Here is a 25605-nt window from a genome sequence, read left to right as displayed (position 1 = left end):
ATAGGATTTGCATTTTCTTTGAAGACTTAGCATACTTCAAGGATCCAACAGAGGTTGCTTTATAAACCATCTTTGATCCTAAAGGTCACAGAAAACCAAGGTAGTGGGCTTATATCTCAGATATAGCTGCTTTTTTTTTTTTTTTAATGTTAGAACTTGAGGATCAAGTAGAAAGATAACACACACTTGCTTTTTTTTTTTCACCTAGAGTAGTTCATACTTTATTCAGGGGTCTTCACCTGTTTGTTTTGCCACAGATCCTTTGGACATCTTTTTTTTTTAAACAGCTTTATTGGTGTATAATTAACATACAATAAACTGCATATATTTAGTGCACAATTTGTGAACCCATTGCCACAGGCAAGATAACGAATATATCCATCACCCTCAACAGGTTTTTCCTGCTCCATTGTATTCTCTCCGTCTCATTTCTCCTTGTGCCCCAATCCCCAGGTAACTAACCACTGATTTGCTTTCTATAACTATAGGTTCGTTTGTATTTTCTAGAAGTTTATATAAATGGACTTACACACAATATGAACCCTTTCTTTTGGCTTCTTTCAGCATAATGTATGTTAGCTATATTAATAGATCATTCTTTTTTATTGCTGAGTAATATTACATTGTATGGGCTTACTATAATTTATTTACTTGTTGATGGGCATTTGGATTGTTTCCAGTTTTGGTTCTTTTTTGTTTTGCTGTGAACATTCACGTACAAGTTTTTGTCTGGACATATGCCTTCATCTCTCTTTTGTAAATACCTAGGAGTGGAATGACTAGGCTATATGGTAGGGCTATGTTTAACTTTTAAAGAAGTTGCCAAACTGCTTCCAAAGTGGTTATACCATTTTACGTTCTCACAAGCAATATATGGGTTCTGGTTCCTTGTCAGCTCTTGGTATGATCAGTCTTAAATTTTAGCCATTCTAGTGGGTGTGTAGTGAGTGGACAAAGAATGTTGCTTGCCATTTCAGTAAACAAAGGGTGTTCTGGCCATAAAGTCATCAGCCACTGTAGGAGTCCCTGTTGGTGCACCCTGAGGGGAATTCAGGAAGGAGAAAAACAGGTTGCCAGCCACCAAGCCATCGGTCACTGTAGCTGTCCAGACTATGCACCCTGAGGGGAATTCAGAATGGAGAAAAACAGGATACTGGCCTTAGGTAGTTAAGATGCATATCAAAGGAATGATTTCAGTAAGCCCAGACTCTTTTTTTTTTTTTTTTTTTTTTTGCATTACGGGCCTCTCGCTGTTGTGGCCTCTCCCGCTGCAGAGCACAGGACGTGCAGGCTCAGCCGCTGTGAGGCATGTGGGATCTTCCCGGACCGGGGCACGAACCCGTGTCCCCTGCATCGGCAGGCAGACTCTCAACCACTGCGCCACCAGGGAAGCCCAAGCCCAGACTCTTACATCTTCCCATATACAGAAAAGCACTAAAAATCATTAACTTGAGATGTCTGTTTTTTTGTGAGTAGCAGTAATCTTTTGATGTTCAACTTCATGGGTTTTTTTTTCCAGCAAGAATTCCTGTATATCCCGGCTCCTCTCTTAACTCTTCGGAGTAGTCCCTCAGAGCTATCTGAGAGGCTGCCATCCCGTGCTTTTAGCCCTCAGTAAGGCCTCTGAATAAAACATAATTTTCAACTTTTAGGTTGTGCATTTTTTTTTCATTCTACAAACGGTATCTCAGTGTGGCTTTAATTTGCATTTCCTTAATGATGTTGAGCATTTTTTCGTGTGTTTATTTGCTGTATATCTTCCTTGAAGTGTCTGTTCAAAAATTTTGCCCACTTAAAATTTTTTTATTACAGTCTAAATACAAGTCCTTTGTTGGATATATGTTTTACAGATGTTTTCTTCCTCCTGTGACTTGCCTTTTCATTTTCTTAACAGTATATTTTGAAGAACAAAAATGTTTAATTTTGATGAAGTCCATCCAATTAATTGTTTTTGCTTTTTGTATCATATTTCAAAAATCTTTGCTAAAATCACAGTCACTAAGATTTTTCTCCTAAAAGTTTTATAGATTTAGCTCTTAAATTCTCCTCTTATCACTGTGGAAATGTCAGTTATATTCCACATGTTCTCTTTGGGGTGTAAATTTTCACCTGTAGACAAGACAGACCATTTCTGATACTCTTGGGATTGGGGACCTTTGAGATTCTATTTATAGTGAAAGCATTTTCATCTCTTATGTGGTGTTAGAAACCTTTTGTTTACCTGTACTCAGTGTGCTACAGGTTGTATAATGCCAGTCTTCCTATCTATAGATATTAACGAATACTCAGCATCTTTATAGATAGGAAGATTACTTCATTGCAGACTGGAAAGACAGGAAGTAATAATAATAATAATAACAGTAACAGTAATAATAGCACTTGTTTGTTGCATACTTGCTATAGCCCTAGTGCTATAGCCCTAGGTACTATTGTTATTCCTGCTTTCTAGGTAATTAAACTAAAACTCAGTGAGATCAGCAACATGCTTTAGGTCATAGAACTGGAATTCAAACCTAGGTCTGGCTGATTTAAACACACACACACACACACACACACACACAGCCATCTTCTTATTCACTGCATTGTATTGACAGTTTACAAATGTCCAGTTTTTGCACTTGTTGTATCAAAGGGTATTCACTGTTAGGAATTTCATAGAAAATTTTGATGGTATATCTTTAGAGCCCTTTGACTACTGCAGTCTATAAAACTGGACTCTTTTTCAGTTCAGTTAGTGGGGAAAGAAGTGTTGGGTCTAGATGAACAAAGTGCAGTGGCTAAATGCCTAACTGCGTTTTGCATTTAATAATTTAGACTTTGAGACCATTGCAGGAATCTTAATTAAACCTTTCTTAGGCATGTAAAAGTAGCTGTTATAGTGCATGCAAAATCAGCCTTTTTCCTGGCTCATATGTTATTAAGAAGTTGTCTAAATTATTATTATTTTTTAATGCAACCTTATCTCCTTTGTAAATAGAAGAGCTCTAACAGCATCACCTGGCAGGAATTTTAGTTGTTTAAATTGCTGCGAGCAGCGAGTAGTGGTGACGTATAGGAAGGAGGAAGCTGTTGCTAGACCAGCTCCATAGTTATCTTTTCTATATTTTAGAATTGGCCCTGAAACAAATAAGGATTGCAAATGGTTACTAACTCTAGGGTCTCTCCTGAGTCTGGGGACTGCTGAAGTTTATTCTTTAGACCTGGCAGTTATTTGCTTGTGGTTAATAATTAAGGCATTGCCACAGAGGTCCAGGTACCTGGAACTAGGATATTCTGTATGATTGGTGGCAAAGAGTAGAGAATAGAGTTTCTCTTGTTTGTGTGAATCTACCCTAGATCCAAAAGGCTGAAGATCAAGAACCGTGTGGTTGACCTATCAGGTTCAGTCCATGCTTTTTAAAGAGATTGTAATCTCAGCTGTGTCTGTAGAAGAATAGGTAGGAAAAGCTTAAAGGCCATGAGCATAGACTTCAAAAGCTGTAGAAATTCAGAGAATTTAAGGAATTATGTGGAAAGATTACTGAGCTGAGAGTCAGAAGACCTGTTTCAGAATCAGAATGCTGGAGGTGAAAAGGATGCTAAAAGTTATTTAATTCAAATCCGTTATTTTATAGGTGAAGGAATGTGGGCCTAGAGAAGTGATCTGTCCAAGTTTACAACTAGACCTAGGACTAGAACCCCCATCTCTCACTCTTACTGAAATATTCTTTCCATATATTGCTACTTAGTTTGACCTTGCTACTAATTAACTGTGTGAACTCTGGGCAAGTCACTCTTCTTTTCTTGGTCTTTCCTTGTAAAATGAGAGAGTTGGCATGAATGATTTCAAAGGTCTATACTAATGTCCCAAATTCTACATAAATGATCTAGAATACAATTGTGGGCAATGCTAGTTAGCTTCATAGAAGATGAAGGCCCTGGAACATGAAGGAACATGATAGGCCCTGGAAGTAAATCCAGGGATTGATAGAGGAGAGGGGTAAGGGGTTTCGTGGGATGGGGAACAATGTGAACAGAGGCTCAGAGGTTTGAATGTATGGCTGTAGTAAAAAGAAATGGCCCGGTTATAGCAGTCAAGAGGATCAGTGGGAGATGAATCATTTAAGAAAGCCACTTCATAGAGATTATTTTATCCCTGGGGAAGGCTTTTAGGTTCTCTTTCTGTAGAAGCCCACGGAAAGCAGAATGGAAAAATTTGCATTTTGTAACATGTCATGATGCATGTTGATGCAGTTTTTGGCCTTGTGAATATGTGGTGGTGAAGAACATGAATAGATTAGTGTTAAGGTTCCAGCAAATCACTTCTGCTATCTAGATGGAGTTTAGGTAGTTAAGTTTGTTTGATTTCCATTCCTTATCCATTGTAATAATCCATCTTCTCAGACTTTCACGGATCATTCTAGATTTTAAAAGATGTGACTGTCTTCATCTGAATCTCAGCACTGTGTAGTCAAATTGTGGGCTCAGAGACTTCCCTGGTGGTCCAGTGGTTAAGACTTCACACTTCCAATGCAAGGAGTGCAGGTTCAATCCCTGGTCGGGGAACTAGGATCCCACATGCCATGCGGTGCGGCCAAAGAAAAAAAAAATTGTGGGCTCAGGTGGGAAATTGGGGGAATAATCTGAGCCTGTCTCTGGGACCTGTCATTTTCTTCTAAACATACTTTAGCACTGCAGTATTGGTTTTGATTGCATGCTTATTTGAAGTGTTCTTTAGTCTTTCATGAATGCACTATATATATATATATATATATATATAGTGTGTGTGTGTGTGTGTATATATATATATATATATGTATATATAAAGAGACAAAGAGAGAGAGACAGAATGATATCAAGATCTCTTGAGGAGGGTGGGTCTTATCTCCCATCTAGCTTGTAAGGTATCTAAGAGTGGAGGTGTTTAACTCACATTAGCAATAACCTGTTATGTATTTTAGTTTTGCTGTGAGTCTTGTGACTCTTGGGATTACTTTCAAGTCTCTCCATTTCTGTGGTCTAATGTAGGAGATAGACAGTTTTGAAAACGTTAGTCCTCTCACCAAGGTAACTGTGAGGCAAAGAGAACCACTGATATGACTATACCAGACCAGAAGAACTCTTTTGAGAAAATATTTTTATTTTTCTCTAGAGATAGTGTCTTAGGTTTTGTCTTGTATCAATATTTAATGAAGGAACATGTCTGTCGGATTTAAAATCTGCATTATTTTACATAGCACAGGGCTGCCAACTTTTATCGTTATAAATGAGAGCAGTATTTGACCCACTGCTCTAGGGATTGATAACATACATTTAAAGTGAATAATTGCTAAGTTCCTATATTATTTGAATCAGTACCACAGTCTTTCATGGCTACAGAGAGGTTTACACAGAATATTAAATAAAGGAGACCAAGACGAGTCTTCAGGTTCTCAGGATATGTCTGGATCTCCACAAAAAATGCTGCTGGCAGTAGGATTGCCTTAGTTATTTCTCAAAGTCACATATTTCTGTCCATAGCTATGGAGTTCCTTTGATTCCTTCATTTGGCTGTAGAAGCAAAGTAGTTTTAAGGACTCTTCTAAAATTATTTCATCATGCTTTCATGGGGCCTAAAGAGACATTTTTAGTTTTGTTAGTTGTTGTGAAAGATGTGTGTCAGGCTCCCCAGGCATAGAGGTTTCTAGTGATTTCTTGATTCTGGTATTTGAAAAAGATGGGAGTTGGCCTTAGTTGGCAGCTCTTTGCATCCGCCAGGGCTTGTTCGTTACTTACTTCTAGGCCCATGGGTGACGTCTGTTTCCTGTGATTGAAACCACAAGAAGAAGTGGTGAGAAGTCTCTGTAGGATATGTCCTATCAAGCAAGCAGCAGGCATTGGGCTGCCCTCAAAAGAGCAGTAGTAACTAAGCACTGTCTTTAAGGGTCCCTGAAGAGACCCTAGAAATGATCTGACTCAGCCTCCTCATCTTAACATGAGAAAGAAGGCCACTGAGGCCTAGAGGTATTAAGTTGCTCAAGGTCATGTAATTAGGTAAGCTAGCTTTTAGACTCCACTGACTGTTCATTATTCTCTCACATTGCATTGTCATCCCTAAATTTTGTAACTGTGCCCTGCCAGGGTGTTGCCTTAAGCAAAGTACTACTGGAAAAGAGTAAGTGCTGGTGGGCATTTTGAATATGAAAATTGGATGATATTTTGCTTTTCGATGCTGTGCTAATTTTTATACTCTTTTAAAATAATTTTTTATACTCTTTTTGAAAAGACATATACATACATTTTCAAAATAGCAAAATCTAAGAACCCCCAATTTTTATTTTTTATTTTTATTTCACTTAGTATTTGAATATTCTAGTCATCTCTATGCACAGATATTTTTACAACATTGCAATTACAGTTGCTACACATTTTCTGCTTTTAAAACAATGTGTCATAAACATTTTTCAGCTTTCTAATCTTTGAAAATTGGTACTTTTGTTTGAAATGGAAATTTTGTTTTATTTTGCTTTGGCCGCACCGCACGGCTTGTGGGATCTTAGTGCCCCGACCAGGGATCGAACCCCAGCTGTCAGTTAAAGCATGGAATCCTAACCACTGGACCACCAGGTAATTCCCTGGAAATGTATTTGTATTATAAAAGTGATACACGTTTTTCTAAGAAAATGTAGATGTGTATAAAAATAGAGTAAAACAATATTCTAACTCGTTTTCCAGAAATTTTAATTACTTTTCAGTAGTTAGAACCAAAGAGAAAAATACATGGTACATGGAAGTCTCTTTGGAGTCTAAGTACTTTGGCATGAAATTCTTTAATGTGTTTGCATTAGAACATAGTTCCACCCAAGTACGGTTGCTAGAAGTATCGGAAGTTTCTTGTTTTAACTCTTGCTTATATTTCTGGTTATAGAGGAGTAATGAGATTTCACCTCATGCTGTCTCCCACCTCCCTTCCCCAAATTTTCTCAAAATAAAATCTTAATTCTAGATTTGTAAAAGGCCAGTAAATGTTTACTGTGGTTTCATAAGGTCAAGTCTGGCTTTTTGAGTAGTAGTGTAATTTTTGGATCAGTTAAGCTATTATCAGTAGGTCGTGATTACTTCTTGTATTCAGGAATGATGTGAGGGTAGAAGTGTAACCATCATTTAGAAATGGAGGCTTTGAGAATGGGATTTAAAACAAGGTGGCCTCATGCTTGGTGCCTGTATGTAGAAGCAATATCAGCTGCAGGAACTTCCTGTCTGTCAGGCCTTTGGGTGTGTCATTCATGTGCTCACCCTTGAGAAAGAGTAGATGTCCTGCTACTCACATCACAACAAGGGAGGAGAAGACAGTTGCTACGGAGATTGGGAAACAGCATTCCTGAGTCATTGACTGTTTCCAAATGAATGAACAACACCCCTTTTTTCTTAGCTTCTCTAAGCTAAGGCAGTGAAGAGAGAGGCCTAATAAGAAAGTAAAGAACAAGTATCAGTATTTGGAGCTTGAGAAGTATGTCAAAACTTTGGAAAAGTAGGTTAATGTTATTTATTGTTTTCTATATATGTATTTGAAAGTTTTATTAGAACCTTTGGATGTTTGAAAGGGAGGAAGCTTTGCTTACTCTGCCCTCTCACCAGATGACAGAATGTGTGTGCGCCTCCTTCCAGACAGCAAAGGAGAGGGGCGTGTCTGCCACACCATGTGGTACTTGATAGGAAACTAGGACTTCTAGAATCTGAGCACTTTCTCTAGTGGCAGCTTGTTTTCCCGGCCCTTGAGTGCTTTGTAGTGCAGGGGGCTGGCAGTTTGTTTGCATGGACATAGAGGAAGAATGCAATGTTCCCAGCCTGGTTTCCACCTGTTCTGCTGAGCTGGAATAGTGAAACCTGAGTGGACTGTCCTTCTTCCTCTAGGCTATCAGCTATCTAGGATGCAGGCTCTGCCAGTCCCAGGCTTCAGGATGAGCTAAGCTGGAGGCAAAAAGTTGCCTTCTCCTTTTCCCCAAGAGACTTGCCTTCTTGGATTATTAGAGAACTGTTCGAACATACTGGACCTGTCTCTCAGAGGATTGAATTCTAATATTAAGATAGTTTTTTCCCCTCATTTTAACTATAGTCGGGAAATGTGGTTTATTGGAAAGCAGACTCTAAACAGTTTTAGACAGTCGTGAGGGAAATTGAGTTTATTGCTTTGAATTTATAAGCAAATTGCTTCAAGTTTATAATTATTGAAACAGGAAATGGAGTACAGTTACGTAATAATGTTCTTTACATGGCCTTTAAAAATATATATATATATATATTTTTGGCTGCGTTGGGTCTTAGTTGCAGCACACGGATCTTTCGTTGCAGCAGGCGGGCTTCTCTCTAGTTGTGGCACACGGGCTCCAGAGCATGTGGGCTCTGTAGTTGCAGCACACGGGCTCTGTAGTTGTGGCATATGGGCTTAGTTGCCCCACGGCATGCGGGATCTTAGTTCCCCAGCCAGGGATCGAACCCACTTCCCCTGCTTTGGAAGGCAGATTCTTAACCACTGGACCATCAGGGAAGTCCCCTATATGGCATTTCTAACTTGTGCTTCACATGGGCCACTGCCTGGAATCTTTCTGGACTCCCTGGGTTGTATCAGGATAAAGATACTGATTCTGGATGGCAGGGGTAGATTGAAAGACGTCTTTTAATTAGGAATAAAAGATCTTAGGGGGCTTCCCTGGTGGCGCAGTGGTTGAGAGTCCGCCTGCCGATGCAGGGGACACGGGTTCGTGCCCCGGTCCGGGAAGATCCCACATGCCACGGAGCGGCTGGGCCTGTGAGCCATGGCCGCTGAGCCTGCACGTCCGGAGCCTGTGCCCTGCAGCGGGAGAGGCCACAACAGTGAGAGGCCTACGTACCGCAAAAAAAAAAAAAAAAAAAAGATCTTGGACTCTCCTCTACTGTGTTTCCTGTGTTGTCTCTTGTGTGAGTTGTCACAAATTTAACTCTCCAATACTGAGTTTAGCTGTGGGGCTGCTGAGGCAGTGTGGAACTAAGTGGATGAGCTGCTAGAGTCTTACTTGTTCCTTTAGCACTTTTTCCTTAGCAGTCATGGAGAACGTGAGTGTGCCATCTCATTTCTGGGGGTTGCTAGATAATCTTCAGTTTTCTTTCCCTTAAGCGCATTTAACTTTATAATGGTAAATTAGCTTTAGAGTTCATATTTTTCAATTTCTAGTCATTTGGTGCTCTTGTTTTAGAATTCCTTTCCTCTGATATACCTTTTTTCTTTGATTTTCTTTTTTGAAGTGGGTACTCCAGTTCTACACAACTCCTGTTGAGGCTATTGGCACTAATAAGTAGTGATGTCAGAATCTATTTTGTTTCTCTGTAAATGGTATATGAGGTATTGACTCATTCCATGCCATCCTTGGGCCATTATTTTAAAATGGAAGGGAAAGTTTCCTACATTTGAAGGTATCCATTATTTCCTTCTCTCTAGTTCTAATTGACTTCTCTATAAGGAGTGGGAATTGAAGGGAGTTTCAGTGGTTCCATCATCATATATTATTTACCTTTTACAAAACACTTTGCAAAACAAAGTGCTTTACATCTATTTTATTTATTCTTCACACAAGCCCTGTGAGACAACATAGTCCTAAAGATAGGAAGGCTGAAACTGTGGTGGATAAAAAGAAGAGCTTGGGACTTCCCTGGTGGTGCAGTGGTTAAGAATCCTCTTGCCAATGCAGGGGACACGGGTTCGATCCCTGGTCCGGGAAGATCCCACATGCCTCAGGGCAACTTAGCCTGTGCACCACAACTACTGAGCCTGTGCTCTAGAGCCCATGAGAAGCAACTACTGAGCCCACACCCCTAGAGCCTGTGCTCTGCAAGAAGAGAAGCCACTGCAGTGAGAAGCCTGCACACTGCAACAAAGAGTAGCCCCCATGCGCAGCAACGAAGACCCAGCACCCCCCCCCCAAAAAAAAAGCTTACCCTGCCTTTACTGTCCTTTAGTGGAAATGTAGCAAATCTTGTGGCAAAGCTGGAATAGGGCTTGTTGGTAACTGAATTCACATCCATGTTATGACCCTCTGTTGCCTCACTATCCTAAGAAACTGAATGTCAGTCCTGTGCTAGAATAAAAAAATGAATCAGAGGGCTTCCCTGGTGGCGCAGTGGTAGAGAGTCTGCCTGCCGATGCAGGGGACACGGGTTCCTGCCCCGGTCCGGGAGGATCCCACATGCCGCGGAGCGGCTGGGCCCGTGAGCCATGGCCGCTGAGCCTGTGCGTCCGGAGCCTGTGCTCCACAACGGGAGAGGCCACAACAGTGAGAGGCCCGCGTACCGCAAAAAAAAAAAAATGAATCAGAGCCAGACCCTGCTCTTTGTTCTTTTTGATTCTGAATGACAGATACCTTACCTGTTCCTTCCTGGGTAGGTATATTAGGACTTGAAAGGAAACTGTTGTTGGCTGCAGTGAGACTTATTTCCCATTTTACCCATAGGTAGCCTATGTCTTTACTGAAGGCTTATTGCTTTTCACAGGTGGTGGAAGACTCCCTAGGTGACATGTGTGCCATAATTGGATATTTTCCCCAAGGACAACTAACAAATATGTCATGTGGGCTGAAGCACCACTCAGGGTCCCCTGGCCTCATTCATAGGGAAAGACATTATTCTTGAAGGTTTGGTCTGAGCTGTTTATAACAATCGTACTGTACTGTCATAAACCTTAACTTGAAACTTTTCTTTAGCTTGTTCAATTTGCATAAAGTAATGAATAAATGAATATACTGTGCTTAGGATGATGTTCTTAAACCTAGAGTGATGATAATTTTTAAAATATTTATTAAATATTGGACATGTCCAATGAACAAAGCATGGGTTCTTGTCCCCAAGCAACTTACAATCTGGTCCACAGAAACAGCTACAATAACGGTCTGAAGAAGGATCTGATATAAAATATTTAGAGCCTGGCTTGGCTGAGTCCTTTAGATCTTTTTGTGAAATGATTGGCTATGGCTAAGTATACAATTTACAGGTGAGGAATAACTTTTTCCTTATGCCATGTTGTAGGAGTACCGTGTCAACTAGTACACGTGTATATTTTACGAGAAGTTTTTCTGTAGTAATAAGAGCACAATTGCTTTTATAGAATGCTCTCTCACTCCATTTTATGATCTTAGTGGTCCCAAGAAGTGTGTGTCTGGTTTTGTTTTGTTTTTTAATAAATAGGGGAACTGAAGCATGAAGAATTAACGTGATTTGCTCAGAATCATACTTGCAGTTGTTTAGCATGCCATAAATAAAAATTAGGACTCAAAGTTCTAGATAAATTTTGTCAGTTTGCTTAATGTATTAGTTGCCTACTTTTACTGACAAACTCAATAGCTTAAAATAAAACCCACTTATTAGCTCACAGTTCCATTGGTCAGAAGTCCAGCAAGGATAGTTTGGCTGGGTTCTCAGAGTATCACAGGGCTGAAATCAAGGTGTCAGCTGGGCCTTTTCTCATCTGTAGGTGCTGGAGGAAAACCTTCCAAGCGCATTCAAGTTGGAAGAATTCAGCCTCTCGCAGTTGTAGCACTGAGGTCCCTGTTTCTTTGCTGGCTCTCAGCTCCTAGATGCTGCCTGTAATCCCTGCCATTTGGCTTCTTTTATGCTCAAGCCAGAAATGGCATGTTGGATCCTTGTGTTTCTGACCTCTTACCCTAGGTTTAAAGGGCTTGGGTGATTGGGTCAGACCCACATGGATAATTCTCCCTTCTTAAAAGTCAGTTGTGCTAAATAATATAACCTAATCACAAGAGTGATATCCTATAATATTTATAGTCCTGGTGATTGTACAGCGTATGTACGTCAGGTTGGGAATCTTGGAGGACGTCCTAGAATTCTACCTACCACACTAAATATTTCCCTCACGCTGAATTAGCCCATGAGCAAGTGTGGATGTCAGAAGAGGGAGAGGTGGGAATTGAGTATATTGAGGCAGTGAATTGCATTGTGATTATAGGTGTTATGAGAAAAACCTGGGCCTTCTAGAATCATCACAGAGCAGGGGCCAAATGGCATTCACCTGTGGTGTTCTCCCTTAGCCAAGAGCTCAGATATAGTTGTCCCCTATAAGTTAGCCTGAACAAAATCTTTAGAAAGTACCGAAATATGGGCTTGCTCTAATAGGTTTATATTACCCGTAGTATGCTAGCCACATGGTTCATGAGGTAAAAGTCCGTGATTAACTGTTCCTGTGAAGCACATTGGTAGGAATTAGAAACACTTTTTGCTATGTAAAGTACTCTGTGATCAGAGTAATGGTTAATCATATTCTCTTATTAGATCTCTCCTAACCTCTCTTCTGCTAAGGACACTACCTAATTACCTTTTGTTAGGCTACATGAGTATCCTGTTCCAAGAGACTGTCCGTAGTTGTCTGAGAATTCTATGCCCTTTTTGTGACTAGATGGAAAAGTTAAATATTCAGGGAATTCGGTAGAAGTGAATCAGTGCCTTGGATGAATTTTCTTATATCCTTGAATTTATAATAAGACCAATTCTGTTACTAGGCAAACAGAGGGAACCTCTGTCCAAAAAGACTGCCAAGTTTAGTCCGACTGGCCCACTTTTAAAAAGCTGAAGAGCTAATAGATGCAGCCACCACCACCACAACAAATCCAGCTATGGAAAAGGAGTTTTAGATTTCATTTGCATTTATTATGATAATACTTGATCAGAGTATGTTTCAGACTCATTCGGTCATAAATTTATTTTAATTAGCTTGGCCTCATAGGGTATACCTTGGGATCTTGACTTTAATTTTTGGTTTCTTAGAGAAACCAAACTGTAAAGTCTCTAGGAAGTTTCTTATTTCCTGTAGATGGTAACCAAAAGATTTATCTTACCACATATTACATTAGGATGTGGTGACTGAATCAGAGCTTTGGATTACACTCTGGAAGGAGAGCGAAGGGACAGCTTTTCATTTTTATGTTGATTGATGGTCTTAATGCAGAGCAGTGCCCAGCCAAGTATTTTTATTCTGATGCTATTACTTTTGATGCAGTGTACCTTTGAGCAATTTGTGTTCATTTAAGTAAGATTTGATAATACTGAGAATCTTTTAGAGGAAATGAATCTTATTTTAATAAATGCAGTTTTGTTAAGCTCTTTTCCTGTACCAGCTAATGACCTTCAGAAATTTATTTACCCACCTAATTCTATTGAATAAAAAATTCCTATAGAATAAATGTTTTTCTGCCCCTTTAAAAAATATTTTGTGCTCTATCTATAATTGTTTGCATATAACTGAAAGATTATTATAAAAATTGAGTAAGAAGCAAAAATCTAGACTATGTGTAAATGACGATATTGCCACCCTGAGAAGGAGGCTCCCAAGTGTTGGAGTCGTAGTCTGACTTTAGATTCTCTGTGTGTTTACAAGGGCTCCTTCTGAGGGTATCTGTGGGTTAAGCCATGAGGAATGTAGGGAATCACCACAAAGATCCTGGAATCTTTGTCCTAGGGATTTCTGTTACCTCTTTCATGTGTTAGATCTCCTGTTTCCTGTATTTCAGGTCTTTAACTTTTTTGGTTTGCTCCCTCATTTTGGTGGAGCGTATCCTACAATTGCTTCCTAAGGTGCACGGGGATAAATTTTTTGAAAGCTTCAGTGTCTGAAAATATCTATTTTGAACTCACATTTGATGAGTAATTTGGTTGGGTATAGAATTCTAAGTTAGAAGGTTTTTTTTTTTTTCAGATTTTAAAAAGGCCTTTTTTCATTGTTCAGTGGTTTTTTTTTTTTTTTTTTTTTTAGTGACTCAAAACAACGTAAATTTATTACCTTACAAGTCTGACATTGGTCTCAATTGAGTAAAGTAAAAGTGTTGGCAGGATCGACAGATGAATGGATAAAGCTGTGGCACATACATACAACGGAATATCACCCAGCCACAAAAAGAAACAAAACCGAGTTACTTGCAGTGAGGTGGATTGACCCAGAAACCGCCACACAGAGTGAAGCAAGTCAGAAAGAGAAAAACAAACACCGCATGCTAACACATATATATGGAATCCAAGAAAAAGAAAAAATGGTTATGAAGAACCTAGGGGGCAGGGCAGGAACAAAGACGCAGCCATAGAGTGGACTTGTGGACACAGGGATGGGGAAGGGCAATCTGGGACAAAGCGAGAGAGTGGCATGGACATATACACACCACCAAACGTAAAATAGATAGCTAGTGGGAAGCAGCCGCAAAGCACAGGGAGATCAGCTCTGTGCCTTGTGTCCACCTAGAGGGGTGGGATAGGGAAGGGAGGGTGGTAGGGAGACGCAAGAGGGAGGAGACACGAGGACACATGCATACGCATAGCTGATTCACCCTGCCATGAAGCAGAAACCAACACACCATTGCAAAGCAACCACACTCCAACAAAGATGGTTGAAAAAGAAAAAAGAAGTGTTGGCAGAGCTACATTCTTTTCTGGAGGCTTTTAGGGGTGTTTCTGTTCCCTGGACTTTATCCGCTTCCAGCAGTCACTTGTAGTCCTTGACTCAGAGTCCCCTTTCTCCACCTACAAAACCCAAAATGTTGCATCGCTCTGATTCTGCTTCTATTAGGACATCTCTCTCTTTCTCTTTCTCCATTGTTTAGCTTTTTGTATGTAGTTTAAAAAATCCAAATCTTCTCTGATTCCTTTGTATATGACCATGTATATGTATTTTCCTCCCTTCTTCCCCGCTCCCGCTTGCCCCAGCCGCACTGCATGGCATGCGGGATCTTAGTTCCATGACCAGGGATTGAACTTGCTCCCCCAGCAGTGAAATTGTGGAGTCTTAACCACTGGACCGCCAGGGAAGTCCCCCTTCTTTCAAACTGTAGGATTTTCTTTGTTTTCCCAGTGTTTTGGAATTTCACCATGATATGCCTTTGTGTGGTGATCTGTTTCTGTCTTTTGTGATGGGAACTTATCCTTCAGTACTGGAAAATTTTTTTTTAAATTGACCTGTAGTTGATTTACAATGTTGTTAGTTTCTGCTATACCCCAAAGTGATTCAGATATACATGTGTATACATTCTTTTTTATATTCTTTTCCTTTATGGTTTATCACAGGATTTTTTTTTTTTTTTTTTTTTTTTTTGGCTGTGTCGGGTCTTCGTTGCTGCACGCAGGCTTTCTCTAGTTGTGGTGAGCGGGGGCTATTCTTCCTTGCACTGCACAGGCTTCTCATGGTGGTGGCTTCTCTTGGTGCGGAGCATGGGCTCTAGGGGCATGAGCTTCAGTAGTTGTGGCACATGGGCTCAGTAGTTGTGGCTTGCAGGGTCTAGAGCGCAGGCTCAGTAGTTGTGGTGCATAAGCTTAGTTGCTCCATGGCAAGTGGGATCTTCCTGGACCAGGGCTCAAACCTGTGTCCTCTGCATTGGCAGGAGGATTCCTAACCACTGCACCACCAGGGAAGCCCTGTGCCATATTTTAGATGCCACATATAAGTGATATCATATGGTATTTGTCTTTCTCTTTCTGACTTACTTTACTTAGTATGATAATCTCTCAGTACATCCACGTTGCTGCAAATGGCATTATTTCATTCTTTCTTATGGCTGCGTAGTATTCCATTGTATATATAAACCACATCTTCTTTATCCGCTCATCTGTTGATGGACATTTAGGTTGTTTCCATGTCTTGGCTATTGTGAATAGTGCTGCTATGAACATAGGGTTGCATGTATCTTTTTAAATTATAGTTTTTTTCTGGGTATATGCCCAGGAGTGGGATTGCCGGATCATATGGCAACTCTATTTTTAGTCTCTTGAGGAACCTCCATACTGTTTTCCAGAGTGGCTTCACCAGCTTACATTCAGTACTGGGAAATATTCTTGAATTATTTCTTTGATAGCTTCCTCCTCTGTTCTCCTGTTATTTGGATATTGGACCTCCCAAACTGATCTAATTTTCTTATCTTTACTCTCTTATTTTTCCATCTCTGTCTTTTTGCTCTAATTTTGGGAGATATCCTCAAATTCTTATCTTCCAGCCCTTCTATTGAGTTTTCTCTTGAGTTTCTGTTCTCATGTGTTCAGTTTCTCAGGGTTCTTTTTCCTCTGAATGTTTCTTTTTAAAATGGCATTATAGGGACTTCCCTGGCAGTCCAGTGGTTAAGACTCCGCACTTCCACTGCAGGGGGTGTGGGTTTGATCCCTGGTCAGGGGACTAAGATTCCGCATGCTGCACAGCATGGCCAAAACTTTAAAAAAAACAATTATAAAAAATGGCATTATGTTCTCCCTTGTGGATATTAATTTTTTTTCCCTAATCTTTCTTTTTCTTGCGTAGTCTCTGTATAATGAGTTGCTTTTTCCCCCTCTCTTATTAGGATTTTTCCTCATTTGTTTGGTAATCCTTGGTTGTCTGTTAATGTTTAAAAATGAGGCGCTAAAAAACTCATTGGAAACTCTGGATGCATGGGTAGGGTTTGTTAGCTGTGCAGTTTATTGTAGGCTAGCCCTGTCCAATAGAAATATAATGTGAGTCACATATGTAATTTTAGATTTTCTAGTAGCCACAGAAAAAGACAGAAAGAAAAAAGTGAAAAGAAACATGTGAAATTAACTTTAATAATAAAATTTTTAATCCAGTATATCTAAAACATTATTTTAACATGTAATAGATATAACAATTATTAATGTGATGTTTTACCTTCTGTTTTGTATATGAAGGTATTGAACTCTAGTTTTTATTTTACATTTATAGCACATCTCAATTTGGATGCTAAATTTTCATGAAGATACTTGATGTGTATTTAGATTTGAAAAAATTTACAAGTGAAAGGTAGATTCACATACCTAGCGTGTTCCAAACATATTGATAGTTAAGTTTAACAATAACAATAAAATATTAGCTTTTAATTTTAAATTTTGATAAAATTAAATAAAACGAAAAATTCCTTTTTCAGTTGCACTAGGCACATTAGAAATGCTTAATAGTTACCTGTGTCTGGTAGCTACCATATTGGATGGCACGGTTCATCTGCTTGGACTATGTCAGTAGCTTAATGTTGTTTTTCAGTTCCCCAGAGAAGGCTCTTCCAACCTTCTGCCTCAAGGGTAAGGGTTTTGGGGTGCTGGGGTCCTGAGAAACTAGAAGGGGGAAGGTGCTGGGTGTCTCAGCTTATAGTATGCATAGATTAACTTACTCTTCTTTTTGGTATAGGATCTCTGTCCACAACTGTGCCTGGCATCCCCTGATCCAGAGATCTGTGTTTTATCCTCTTCTAAGAATAAATTTCCAGACTTCTGCTGGAGTAAGGGAGGGTAGTCTCCCGATGGCATGGGGGGAGGGGTGTTGGGGGGTAACAGAGGATCTACCTGTCCAACTGCTTCTTGAACAGCTTTCAAACCAATCTTATTTTTGGGCCTCCCCCTCCCTCCAACTGCCCATTTCTATAGGTACCTGGTGCTGCTAATTCCTGAGCCTGTTGAGGATCCTTAAGTACAATTTGGATTGGTCATTAGCTTTTCCTACGGCAAGTTTAGGACTCAGTTTTCTTAGGTCTGTTGGGTCTTAGTCCCAGCTTCAAAAATTGATTGCAATTACGCTTTTCTTGTTCTTCCCAACCTTGTAGGCTCCTTCCCTCTATCATTTTTTTCTTCCTAAAAATTCCTTTTCTGTAGATGTAGAAGGGTTTCAAAAAGCGGGGAAATTTGATTCAGTCTACCGTCTTTTATCTGGAAGTTCCTATTAATCTGTATTCATGAGCAGATTTTGATATGCTAAAAAATTTCATTAGGTATTTATGCTTCCTTCAGTATCTATATTTGTAGTTAAAGGTTTTAGTATAGTTTTAGCGGAAGACTCAGTAGGAGGGACAGGACGATGAAGTATTTAGTGAAGATGAGTAAGGGTTTATAGTTTGGGGGCAGAAAATAATTGATAGCAAACAAGGAGAAAGGTGAGTGTAGAAGCATTTAGAAAGAAGTAGGTGGGATCATTAGAGACCATATTAAAAAGCTTGAACCTCTGGGGCATAAGGCATAAATATAGCTCCAGTAGCATTTATCTTCAAGGTCTCCACTATTTTTAGTCCTTCTTACTTTTCATGAGATAGGAACCTCTTGTTGCATATCTCAGAGAATCCACAAAACAGTTAATGATACAGTTAAAAAAAAAACTTAACAAAGCTGTTTGTAAACTGTATGTTCAAGATCTGCAAGGAAAGCACACATAGTATTAAATAAGTAAATTAATACACCCTCAGTATACTGTAGCAGCAGGTTCCATTTCAGTAATGGAATTGAGCTTGCTGTTTGGGTGTTCTGTTGGGTTCTGAAACAGAATTTTGCCTGTAGTACTGTGATTCACTTTGCTGGTAGATGCTGCCCTCTGTTGGAGTTGTTGAGGAAATGCATGGATCATTTTTACTGTCCTTACTCAAATTGAGCAGTAAAGCATGGATAATTTTTTTAAGGAATAAATCTGTTTCTAATGATGCACCAAGGAGAGCAAGGGAGACTGGTTTCTTCCTTTTTAAGACAAGAGATGTTTACTTTTGTATGTAAAGGCAACAGTTAGTGGGCATTAAATGGGAACAAGACAAGAATCTGGGGAATGCAAAGATACAGGGTTTTGGAATCTAGAGACCAGAGTTCCATACCCAGCTTGCCCTTATTCATGTGACCTCAGTGATTTACTCCACCTGTCTGGGCTTCAGTTTCTTCACTAATGCAGTGAAGAGGTGGAATAGATTTGAGGGCTTTTGCAGGGATTGGTATTTTAGGAGAGCAGCCCCAGATTATGGTATTTGTTCGTAGGAGATATAATGACTAAGTCTTAGGCTCTACCTTGAAGGAACGTAGTCTGGAAATGGCTAGAGGAGGCAATCAAAAGAGAGTTGTAATCCACTTCTAGCGCTGTGAGACAGTCAAGTACCTATTTCTATATACACACAAGGAGAGGTACCCATCCAATTAGAGGAGGTATCATCCTGTAGGGCCTGTTGGAGCTAGCCTTGAAAGCAGAATCTAGTCTGAGGGAAGCAGCAGCCTAGAGAAAGTCTGGGGTTGTGAGACAGCAAGATCTATTTATGGGCCTGCAACTAGTTAGGATGCCCAGAAGATAGAGTTTGAAATGGAGGGTTTGTTGAGAGATGAGTCAAGGGAGAGAAGCCAGAAGTGTCATATGCCATGCTAAGGAATTTGGATGTTAACCTGAGGGCAGTAGGGAACTATTGCAGGGTTTTAAATGGGAAATAACATGGACAGCTTGGCATTTTAGAACGATTACTCTTGGATATAGTATATAGAATGGATATTGTGTTGGGCAGATGGGATTGAAGGCAAGGAGATCAGTTAGGAGGCTATTACAGTAAATCAAACAGGAGATCATAATAGCGTGAACTTCAATAGTGGGGATGGAGGGAAGAGAAATGAGTCTGCAGACAGAAAGAACAAGTTGCTGGTTTGTTCTTTAACTTAACCTGCAGCTGAGATTGATTCATTAGACCCAGGTTCTGTTACCTACGTTATATCCATCCCAGAATTGTTTGGGTTGTTGCTTGGTTCTGAGGGAACATTTTGAGTTTGGAGGACAAGGTTCTGGAAGCACTTGCTGTAGGAGCAAATAAGTTTAACCTTGGCAATGGCAACCTAACTATAAACATTCATCCTTTTTGTGGCTTGTTTCACCTCTGTGTGTCAGGTGACTTAGGGTGGTGACAAAAGGAACTGTGAGTCTCCTTGGGTGTTGCTGTCTCTGCTTCATCATCCTTGTGCCTTTGCTGCCCTTCTCCTTTACTTTGTGTAAACAGCACACACAGAGTAACTTTAGATTCCATTGACACTGAGCAAGGATCGTATGGTTTCGGGTGAGTGATTAGCATTCCATCAGTAGAAGGTTGCCCTCCTCTGGACCGTGGAGGGCAAAGTTAAGATTCACAGTTCACACTGGATTTAACCGAACTCTGACATGGGGCACATGAACATAAGGACATAGATTTTTCTCGTCTGTAAAAAGGTTGGTAAAGTAGCTTTGTGGCAGTGTCAGAAATAGTTTTTCATTAGTTGAGAAAGGTTCATCAAGAGGCATTTACTATACTCTTCTAAGGACATTAGCAAAAATAGATATGGTTTAAAACTAAGTATTAGAATGAAGAATTCCTGCTTTCCTGGAATACCTGCTTGTTCAGATTTTTGGGGGTAAAGTGTAGCACATATACAGAAGAGAATATAAAACATACAGAATAATTATAAACAGAACATCCATGTAACCATCATCCATATCGAGAAATAGAATATTATTGTAAGCACCCCTGAAGCCCCCTGTCCCCTTCTGCAGTCATTACTCTTCCACCCACTTCAGGTAACCACTGTTTTGCCATTTGTGGTAATCATTCCCTTTATAATTGTACATCCTAAATAATATAATTTAGTCTTGCATGTTTTTAATCTCAGTGTAAAAGAAATAATACATTCACTTTTATGTTTGTGAGTAGCTATAAGTTCATTCACTTTCTTTGTGTAATTGTTTTCCACTCTACCATTATACGAGTTTATCCATTCTCTTCTTGATAGCTATTTGGATTGTTCTCTGTTTTATTGATGGATATTACAGTGTTGCTGTGAACATTCTTGTTATACACAACCTGCTACATATGTGCAAGTTTCTGAAGGGTAGATTTATAGGAACTGATATGTTGAGTTGTAATATATCTGCATATTTTAACTTTACTAGATCTTGCCATACTGTTTTCCAAAGTGGCCATAGCAATTTACATTCACACCAACAGCGTGTGAGAGCTCCCGCTGCTCTGTGACTAGACAGACATACATGAAAATTTTTGCCAGTCTTGAGTGTGAAATGGTATCTCGTTGTGGTTTTAGTTTGCATTTCCTTGTTTACTAATGCAGTTGAACACATTTCATAGGTTTATCGGTCATCCCATTTAGAGTTTTTTCAGTTCTCCACCTTTTTTTCCCCAAAGGGTCATTATATTTTAGTGACCTTAAAACTCCTTCCCCTTACCTAAGGGAATGTGCTAAGGAATAGTCTGGCAGAAATCTAGCATGTGGGAAGGAGCCTAGATCCTTTCAACTTATTTTCTCCTCATTTTTTTCCCCAACCCATCTGGTATTTGGGAGGTTTCCTGGCATTTCACTGATCTCTCTTCCCTTTCTTCTCCTTCGTTCTTCCTGTTCCTAGACTCTGAAGCGGCTCATGGCAGATGAGGTAAGGAAATTTTGTTCAGCATGTGCATGGCTCATTTCCCACACTATGATATTTACCAGTTGCAATAACTTTGACTTTCTATAACTTATAAACGTGATATGGGTTCTATTCTCAGATCATCCTAAAGCTTTTTCCTAACTCTTTGCTCTGTTTGACCCATTGCATGCATTTCCCTGGTACATTCATTGGCTTCCAAGTTTAGGCATGTTCTTTAAACTCCAAGCTGACTTGCTGTCTGGATGCCACTCTTATCATTTGAAGCCCCAGAATGCTTGCAGATATTTACTGTTATTTTCAATCAGGTAGTGCCGATAAGCTGCAGCTTATCGGTAGCTCTTTTTGAATTGAACGCTTGTCCTTGCGGTTTGAGGAGTGGTTCATAAGCATTTGGTTGACAGAGAGATGACATATATACCCCTGAAGTAGATTATATTCTTTGCAAAGGGGATTTTGGAGAATATGTACTGAACTTTTGCTGCTTACATAACACAAGTGCTATGGAGCGTACAGAAGAAAGAAAAAGGAATGGTTCCTGGTTTTAAGGCATTTCCTTGTTTCTTGTATATGACTTATATCTATTAAAATCTATGGTCATACTTACCTCTTGAAGGGAGTGATCCTCTGAGGGCCTGGCCATATTTGTTATTGGATAGCTAGAGGGAAACAAAAGGCATTTTACTGAGCACTCTGCACATGAGGTGCTTTCAGTTCTGTGCTGCTAGAGGGCTTAGAAATGACAGGGGAGCTAAAGAGCAAAGTTTTCTCTTTTTAGAGACTTTCCAGTTCTTTTTTTTTTTTTTTTTTTTTTTTTTTTTCCGTACGCGGGCCTCTCACTGTTGTGGCCTCTCCCGTTGCGGAGCACAGGCTCTGGACGCGCAGGCTCAGCGGCCATGGCTCGCGGGCCTAGCTGCTCCGCGGTACGTGGGATCTTCCCGGACCGGGGCACGAGCCCGTGTCCCCTGAATCGGCAGGCGGACTCTCAACCACTGTGCCACCAGGGAAGTCCAAGACTTTCCAGTTCTTAATACTTCATTCCTCTTATCTTTGGATGAAGGTGAGAGTACAGAGTCTGTGTAGTAAATTAGGTACAAGGAAGACTGGTTTCTCTTTTTCATGTCAGAAGAGCCTTGAACTGGCCACAAACCAGAGGAGCCATGCGTGTATAAGAGGTTAGAAGCTGTTTGATGTGTGCTTTGTTGTGTAAACGAAAATGGATCACTGCTAATACTTTTTTTTCTTTCTCAGTTGGAGAGATTTACCAGCATGAGAATTAAGAAGGAGAAAGAAAAGCCTAATTCTGCTCACAGAAATTCTTCTGCATCATATGGGGATGATCCCACAGCACAGTCATTGCAGGATGTTTCAGATGAGCAAGTTCTAGTACTCTTTGAACAGATGCTGGTAAGTTTCCCACCCAAAAGCATTGCTTCTTCTTGAAAATGCTTTTACGAGCATGATGGGCCCTTTTTTGTGTAGAGTCCCCCTTAACTATCCTTTAATTACAAAAAATTCTAGGCTTAACAGAGAACTTCTTAATAGCAGTCCCATTAATGAAGGGACTACATATACAAGCGCCAGTCTGTAAGATTGGAATCTGTGAATTAGGCTTGGAAATATCTGATCACTGACCACCTTGTTAATGTCCTTCAGCCCAGCAACACTTTAGCCACAAAGATATAAAATGAGTGGGCCAGCTCTTGTGGTAGTGTGATGACCACCTTTGGGTTAGCCGGAGTAGATAAAGTTTTAAAACATTCACAACAAAATCTATACAAAGAAGAAGCTGAGTGACTTCCCTGGTGGCGCGGGGAATCCGCCTGCCAATGCAGGGGACACGGGTTCGATCCCTGGTCTGGGAAGATCCCACATGCTGCCAAGCAACTAAGCCCGTGCGCCACAACTACTGAGCCTGCGCTCTAGAGCCCGTGAGCCACAACTACTGAGCCCACGTACCACAACTACTGAAGCCCGTGAGCCTAGAGCCCGTGCTCCACAACAAGAGAAGCCACTGCAATGAGAAGCCTGCGCACCGCAACAAAGAGTAGCTGCCGCTCGCCACAACTGGAGAAAGCTCGCGCGCAGCAATGAAGACCCAAGGCGGCCAAAAATAAATAAATAAAAGGAAGGAAGGGGAGGGAGGGAGGGAGGGAAAGAAGAGGCTGAGGAATGGAAAGGCATCGTTTGCCCGAGATCTTCTACTTAGTGGTGAATCTGGAAAGAGAATTCTGATGTTACAATCACTAGAAGACCTTTAAAGGTTGGGGCTGAGGTCAGTTCAATAATGAGCTGTGCATGGATGTGACTGACTTTGCTGTCTTCAGTGAGGACCATTGCGTGGGGAGGACACTGAGTGAATGTCCACTAGTGCTAAGTCTTGGAAAGTTTTGAGTACGTGCTTATAAGGTTTCATCAGACCTATATATTAACTTGGATTTATGATCTCAGATTCAACTAGAGATTAGTGGCAGGCCTAACTTAATTAAAAGCATGTGCTTAAAACCCTTAAAACTGAGGCCTGGTACCTGTGGTAGTCACCACTCAACCAGTACTACTATTATTACTTTTCCTTGAAGCTTTCAGTTTGTCTCATAATACTCCAAGTATGTTAAGAGTCCAAGAGTATGATCTATCAAGACAGTCTCTTGGCCTTGGATTGCAAATTTAAATGTCTTTAGGGCCAAGGGAGGAAGCATAAATAAGTTAAGCAGGCTACATAGAAAGTGATAAAAAGGAGAAGGGACTGCAGTAAAATGAAGGACTTTTGGCATTTTTGATAAACTCCAACCACAATTCAGTCCCAGTAGGTTTTGTAGCATTCCAGTTGGGAATGCTAGCCCAGTAGTGCCAGATATTTCTGTTTTTCAAAAGAAACCAGAAATCTCTATTTTTTTAAAAAAACAAAAATCATGGCCAGCATTCAGATTTCCCAAATTAGGTCATTTTTAAAATAACAATTTGTTTGTTCAAATCACAATTCCAGGTAAGGTCCATTGTGATATTCTACTAAGTTTCATTTGAACTATAGGTTTTCCTCCCTCTCTTTAATCCTTGCTCTTGTTATAAAAAATTTGTTGAAGAAACTGTTTGACCTGTAGAGTTTTCCATAATCTTAAATTTGCTGGTTGCATCCCTTGGTGCTGTAAATTCATATTTTTATATGAAGTCTCTCAAATTTAAAATGTTGAGCTAGCCAGACAAAACATACTTTATCTTTGGGTCTGATTCAACCTGAGGGCCAGTATTTTGCAACTTCTTTGTTCAACTTATCTGTAAAAGGAGGAAGAAAGCACCAGGAATTGAGTCAGAAAGAAGTCAAATTATTACTGTGACAACTTGGTGGTGGTGATTCCTTCACACATCACACACATACACAAACACACACATGGGGAAGAAATTGAATATATCCTTTTTTTTCTCCTATACTTACCCCGTTTCAAATAATATTCTGGACTTTTTAAGGTTAAACTTATGCTCACAGAAATAGGAGGCTCAGACACATGGTTATATATGTAACAGGGTCAAGCAGAGCCTTTCCCCCAATAACACACTCCAGGTTATGTCTGTTGAGGGAATTTGTCACAGTTTCCAGTTCTTTCTTCATGGGAAAGGAGTTTGTACAGGGACTTAGTTAACCAGGGGTAATGGGTGTTTAGGCCCTAGAATGGTGCAGATTTTGCTGGTGTTTGCATGATGCCAGTCATCCAGTGCTTCAGTCTGAAGAGATTATTAAGGTCCATCCTAAGTGCAGAAAATACTATGTTTGTTTTTCTTTCAATAATGCAAAATAAGTTTTCCCTCTATATTGAGAGTCCACTTTTGTTAGGGAAAAATTTAGTGTATGTGTATAAAAATGTCTGTTGGGATTTATAATAAAATGTTAACCATATTTATCCCTAAGGAATTCCCATCATCTATAATGGAATAAGTCTCTAAGGATCAGGAAAATTTATTTATTCAATAAGCATTTAGTGTGTTCATCTCTTTACTAAGTATACTAAACATTAAACACTGAAAACTTGTAAGGAATTCAAGGCAATTTTTCCCCCTTTTTTCCTCCCGTTTCTAGTTGGATATGAACCTGAACGAGGAAAAACAGCAACCTTTGAGGGAGAAGGACATTATCATCAAGAGAGAGATGGTGTCCCAGTACTTGCACACCTCCAAGGCTGTGAGTCCTGGGACAGGTACCCATGACGTGGGAGACTGTGCCCTTATCTTGGACCTGTTTGTTTTGCTACTTTAATAGAACATTTCATGTCCACATCAGTTCTATTTCATTCTTTTATATAAACCTACTCATTTTTTACTCTCATTTGAGTTACTTTTCTACATACTTTTGCCTGATTCGATCTTCATGAAGTATGTATGGGTAATGGGAAGGAAATTCTGAGTCTCACATAGTTTGGTGGTATGTATAATGGGTGTTTGCCCTCATATTGTTTAAACTG

The 25605-nt window shown here is 40.0% G+C and overlaps 1 protein-coding gene across 1 annotated transcript in view; it reads left to right on the top strand.

Annotated features, from left to right (window-relative positions):
* Positions 1 to 25605, top strand: part of DIAPH1 (diaphanous related formin 1) — a 93713-nt gene that overhangs the window by 6123 nt on the left and 61985 nt on the right. Inside the window, exons 2-4 of the mRNA XM_081231609.1 lie at positions 21131 to 21157; positions 22403 to 22558; positions 25224 to 25325. Coding sequence (XP_081087735.1) covers positions 21131 to 21157; positions 22403 to 22558; positions 25224 to 25325 — 285 coding nt within the window. The remainder of the gene's footprint in view (positions 1 to 21130; positions 21158 to 22402; positions 22559 to 25223; positions 25326 to 25605) is intronic.

The sequence above is a fragment of the Mesoplodon bidens genome (genome assembly GCF_964165515.1).
Source record: "Mesoplodon bidens genome assembly, chromosome: 4".
NCBI lineage: Eukaryota > Metazoa > Chordata > Mammalia > Artiodactyla > Ziphiidae > Mesoplodon > Mesoplodon bidens.
The sequence above is the reverse complement of the archived record's forward strand: the minus strand, read 5'-3'. Positions and strand labels throughout refer to the sequence as shown.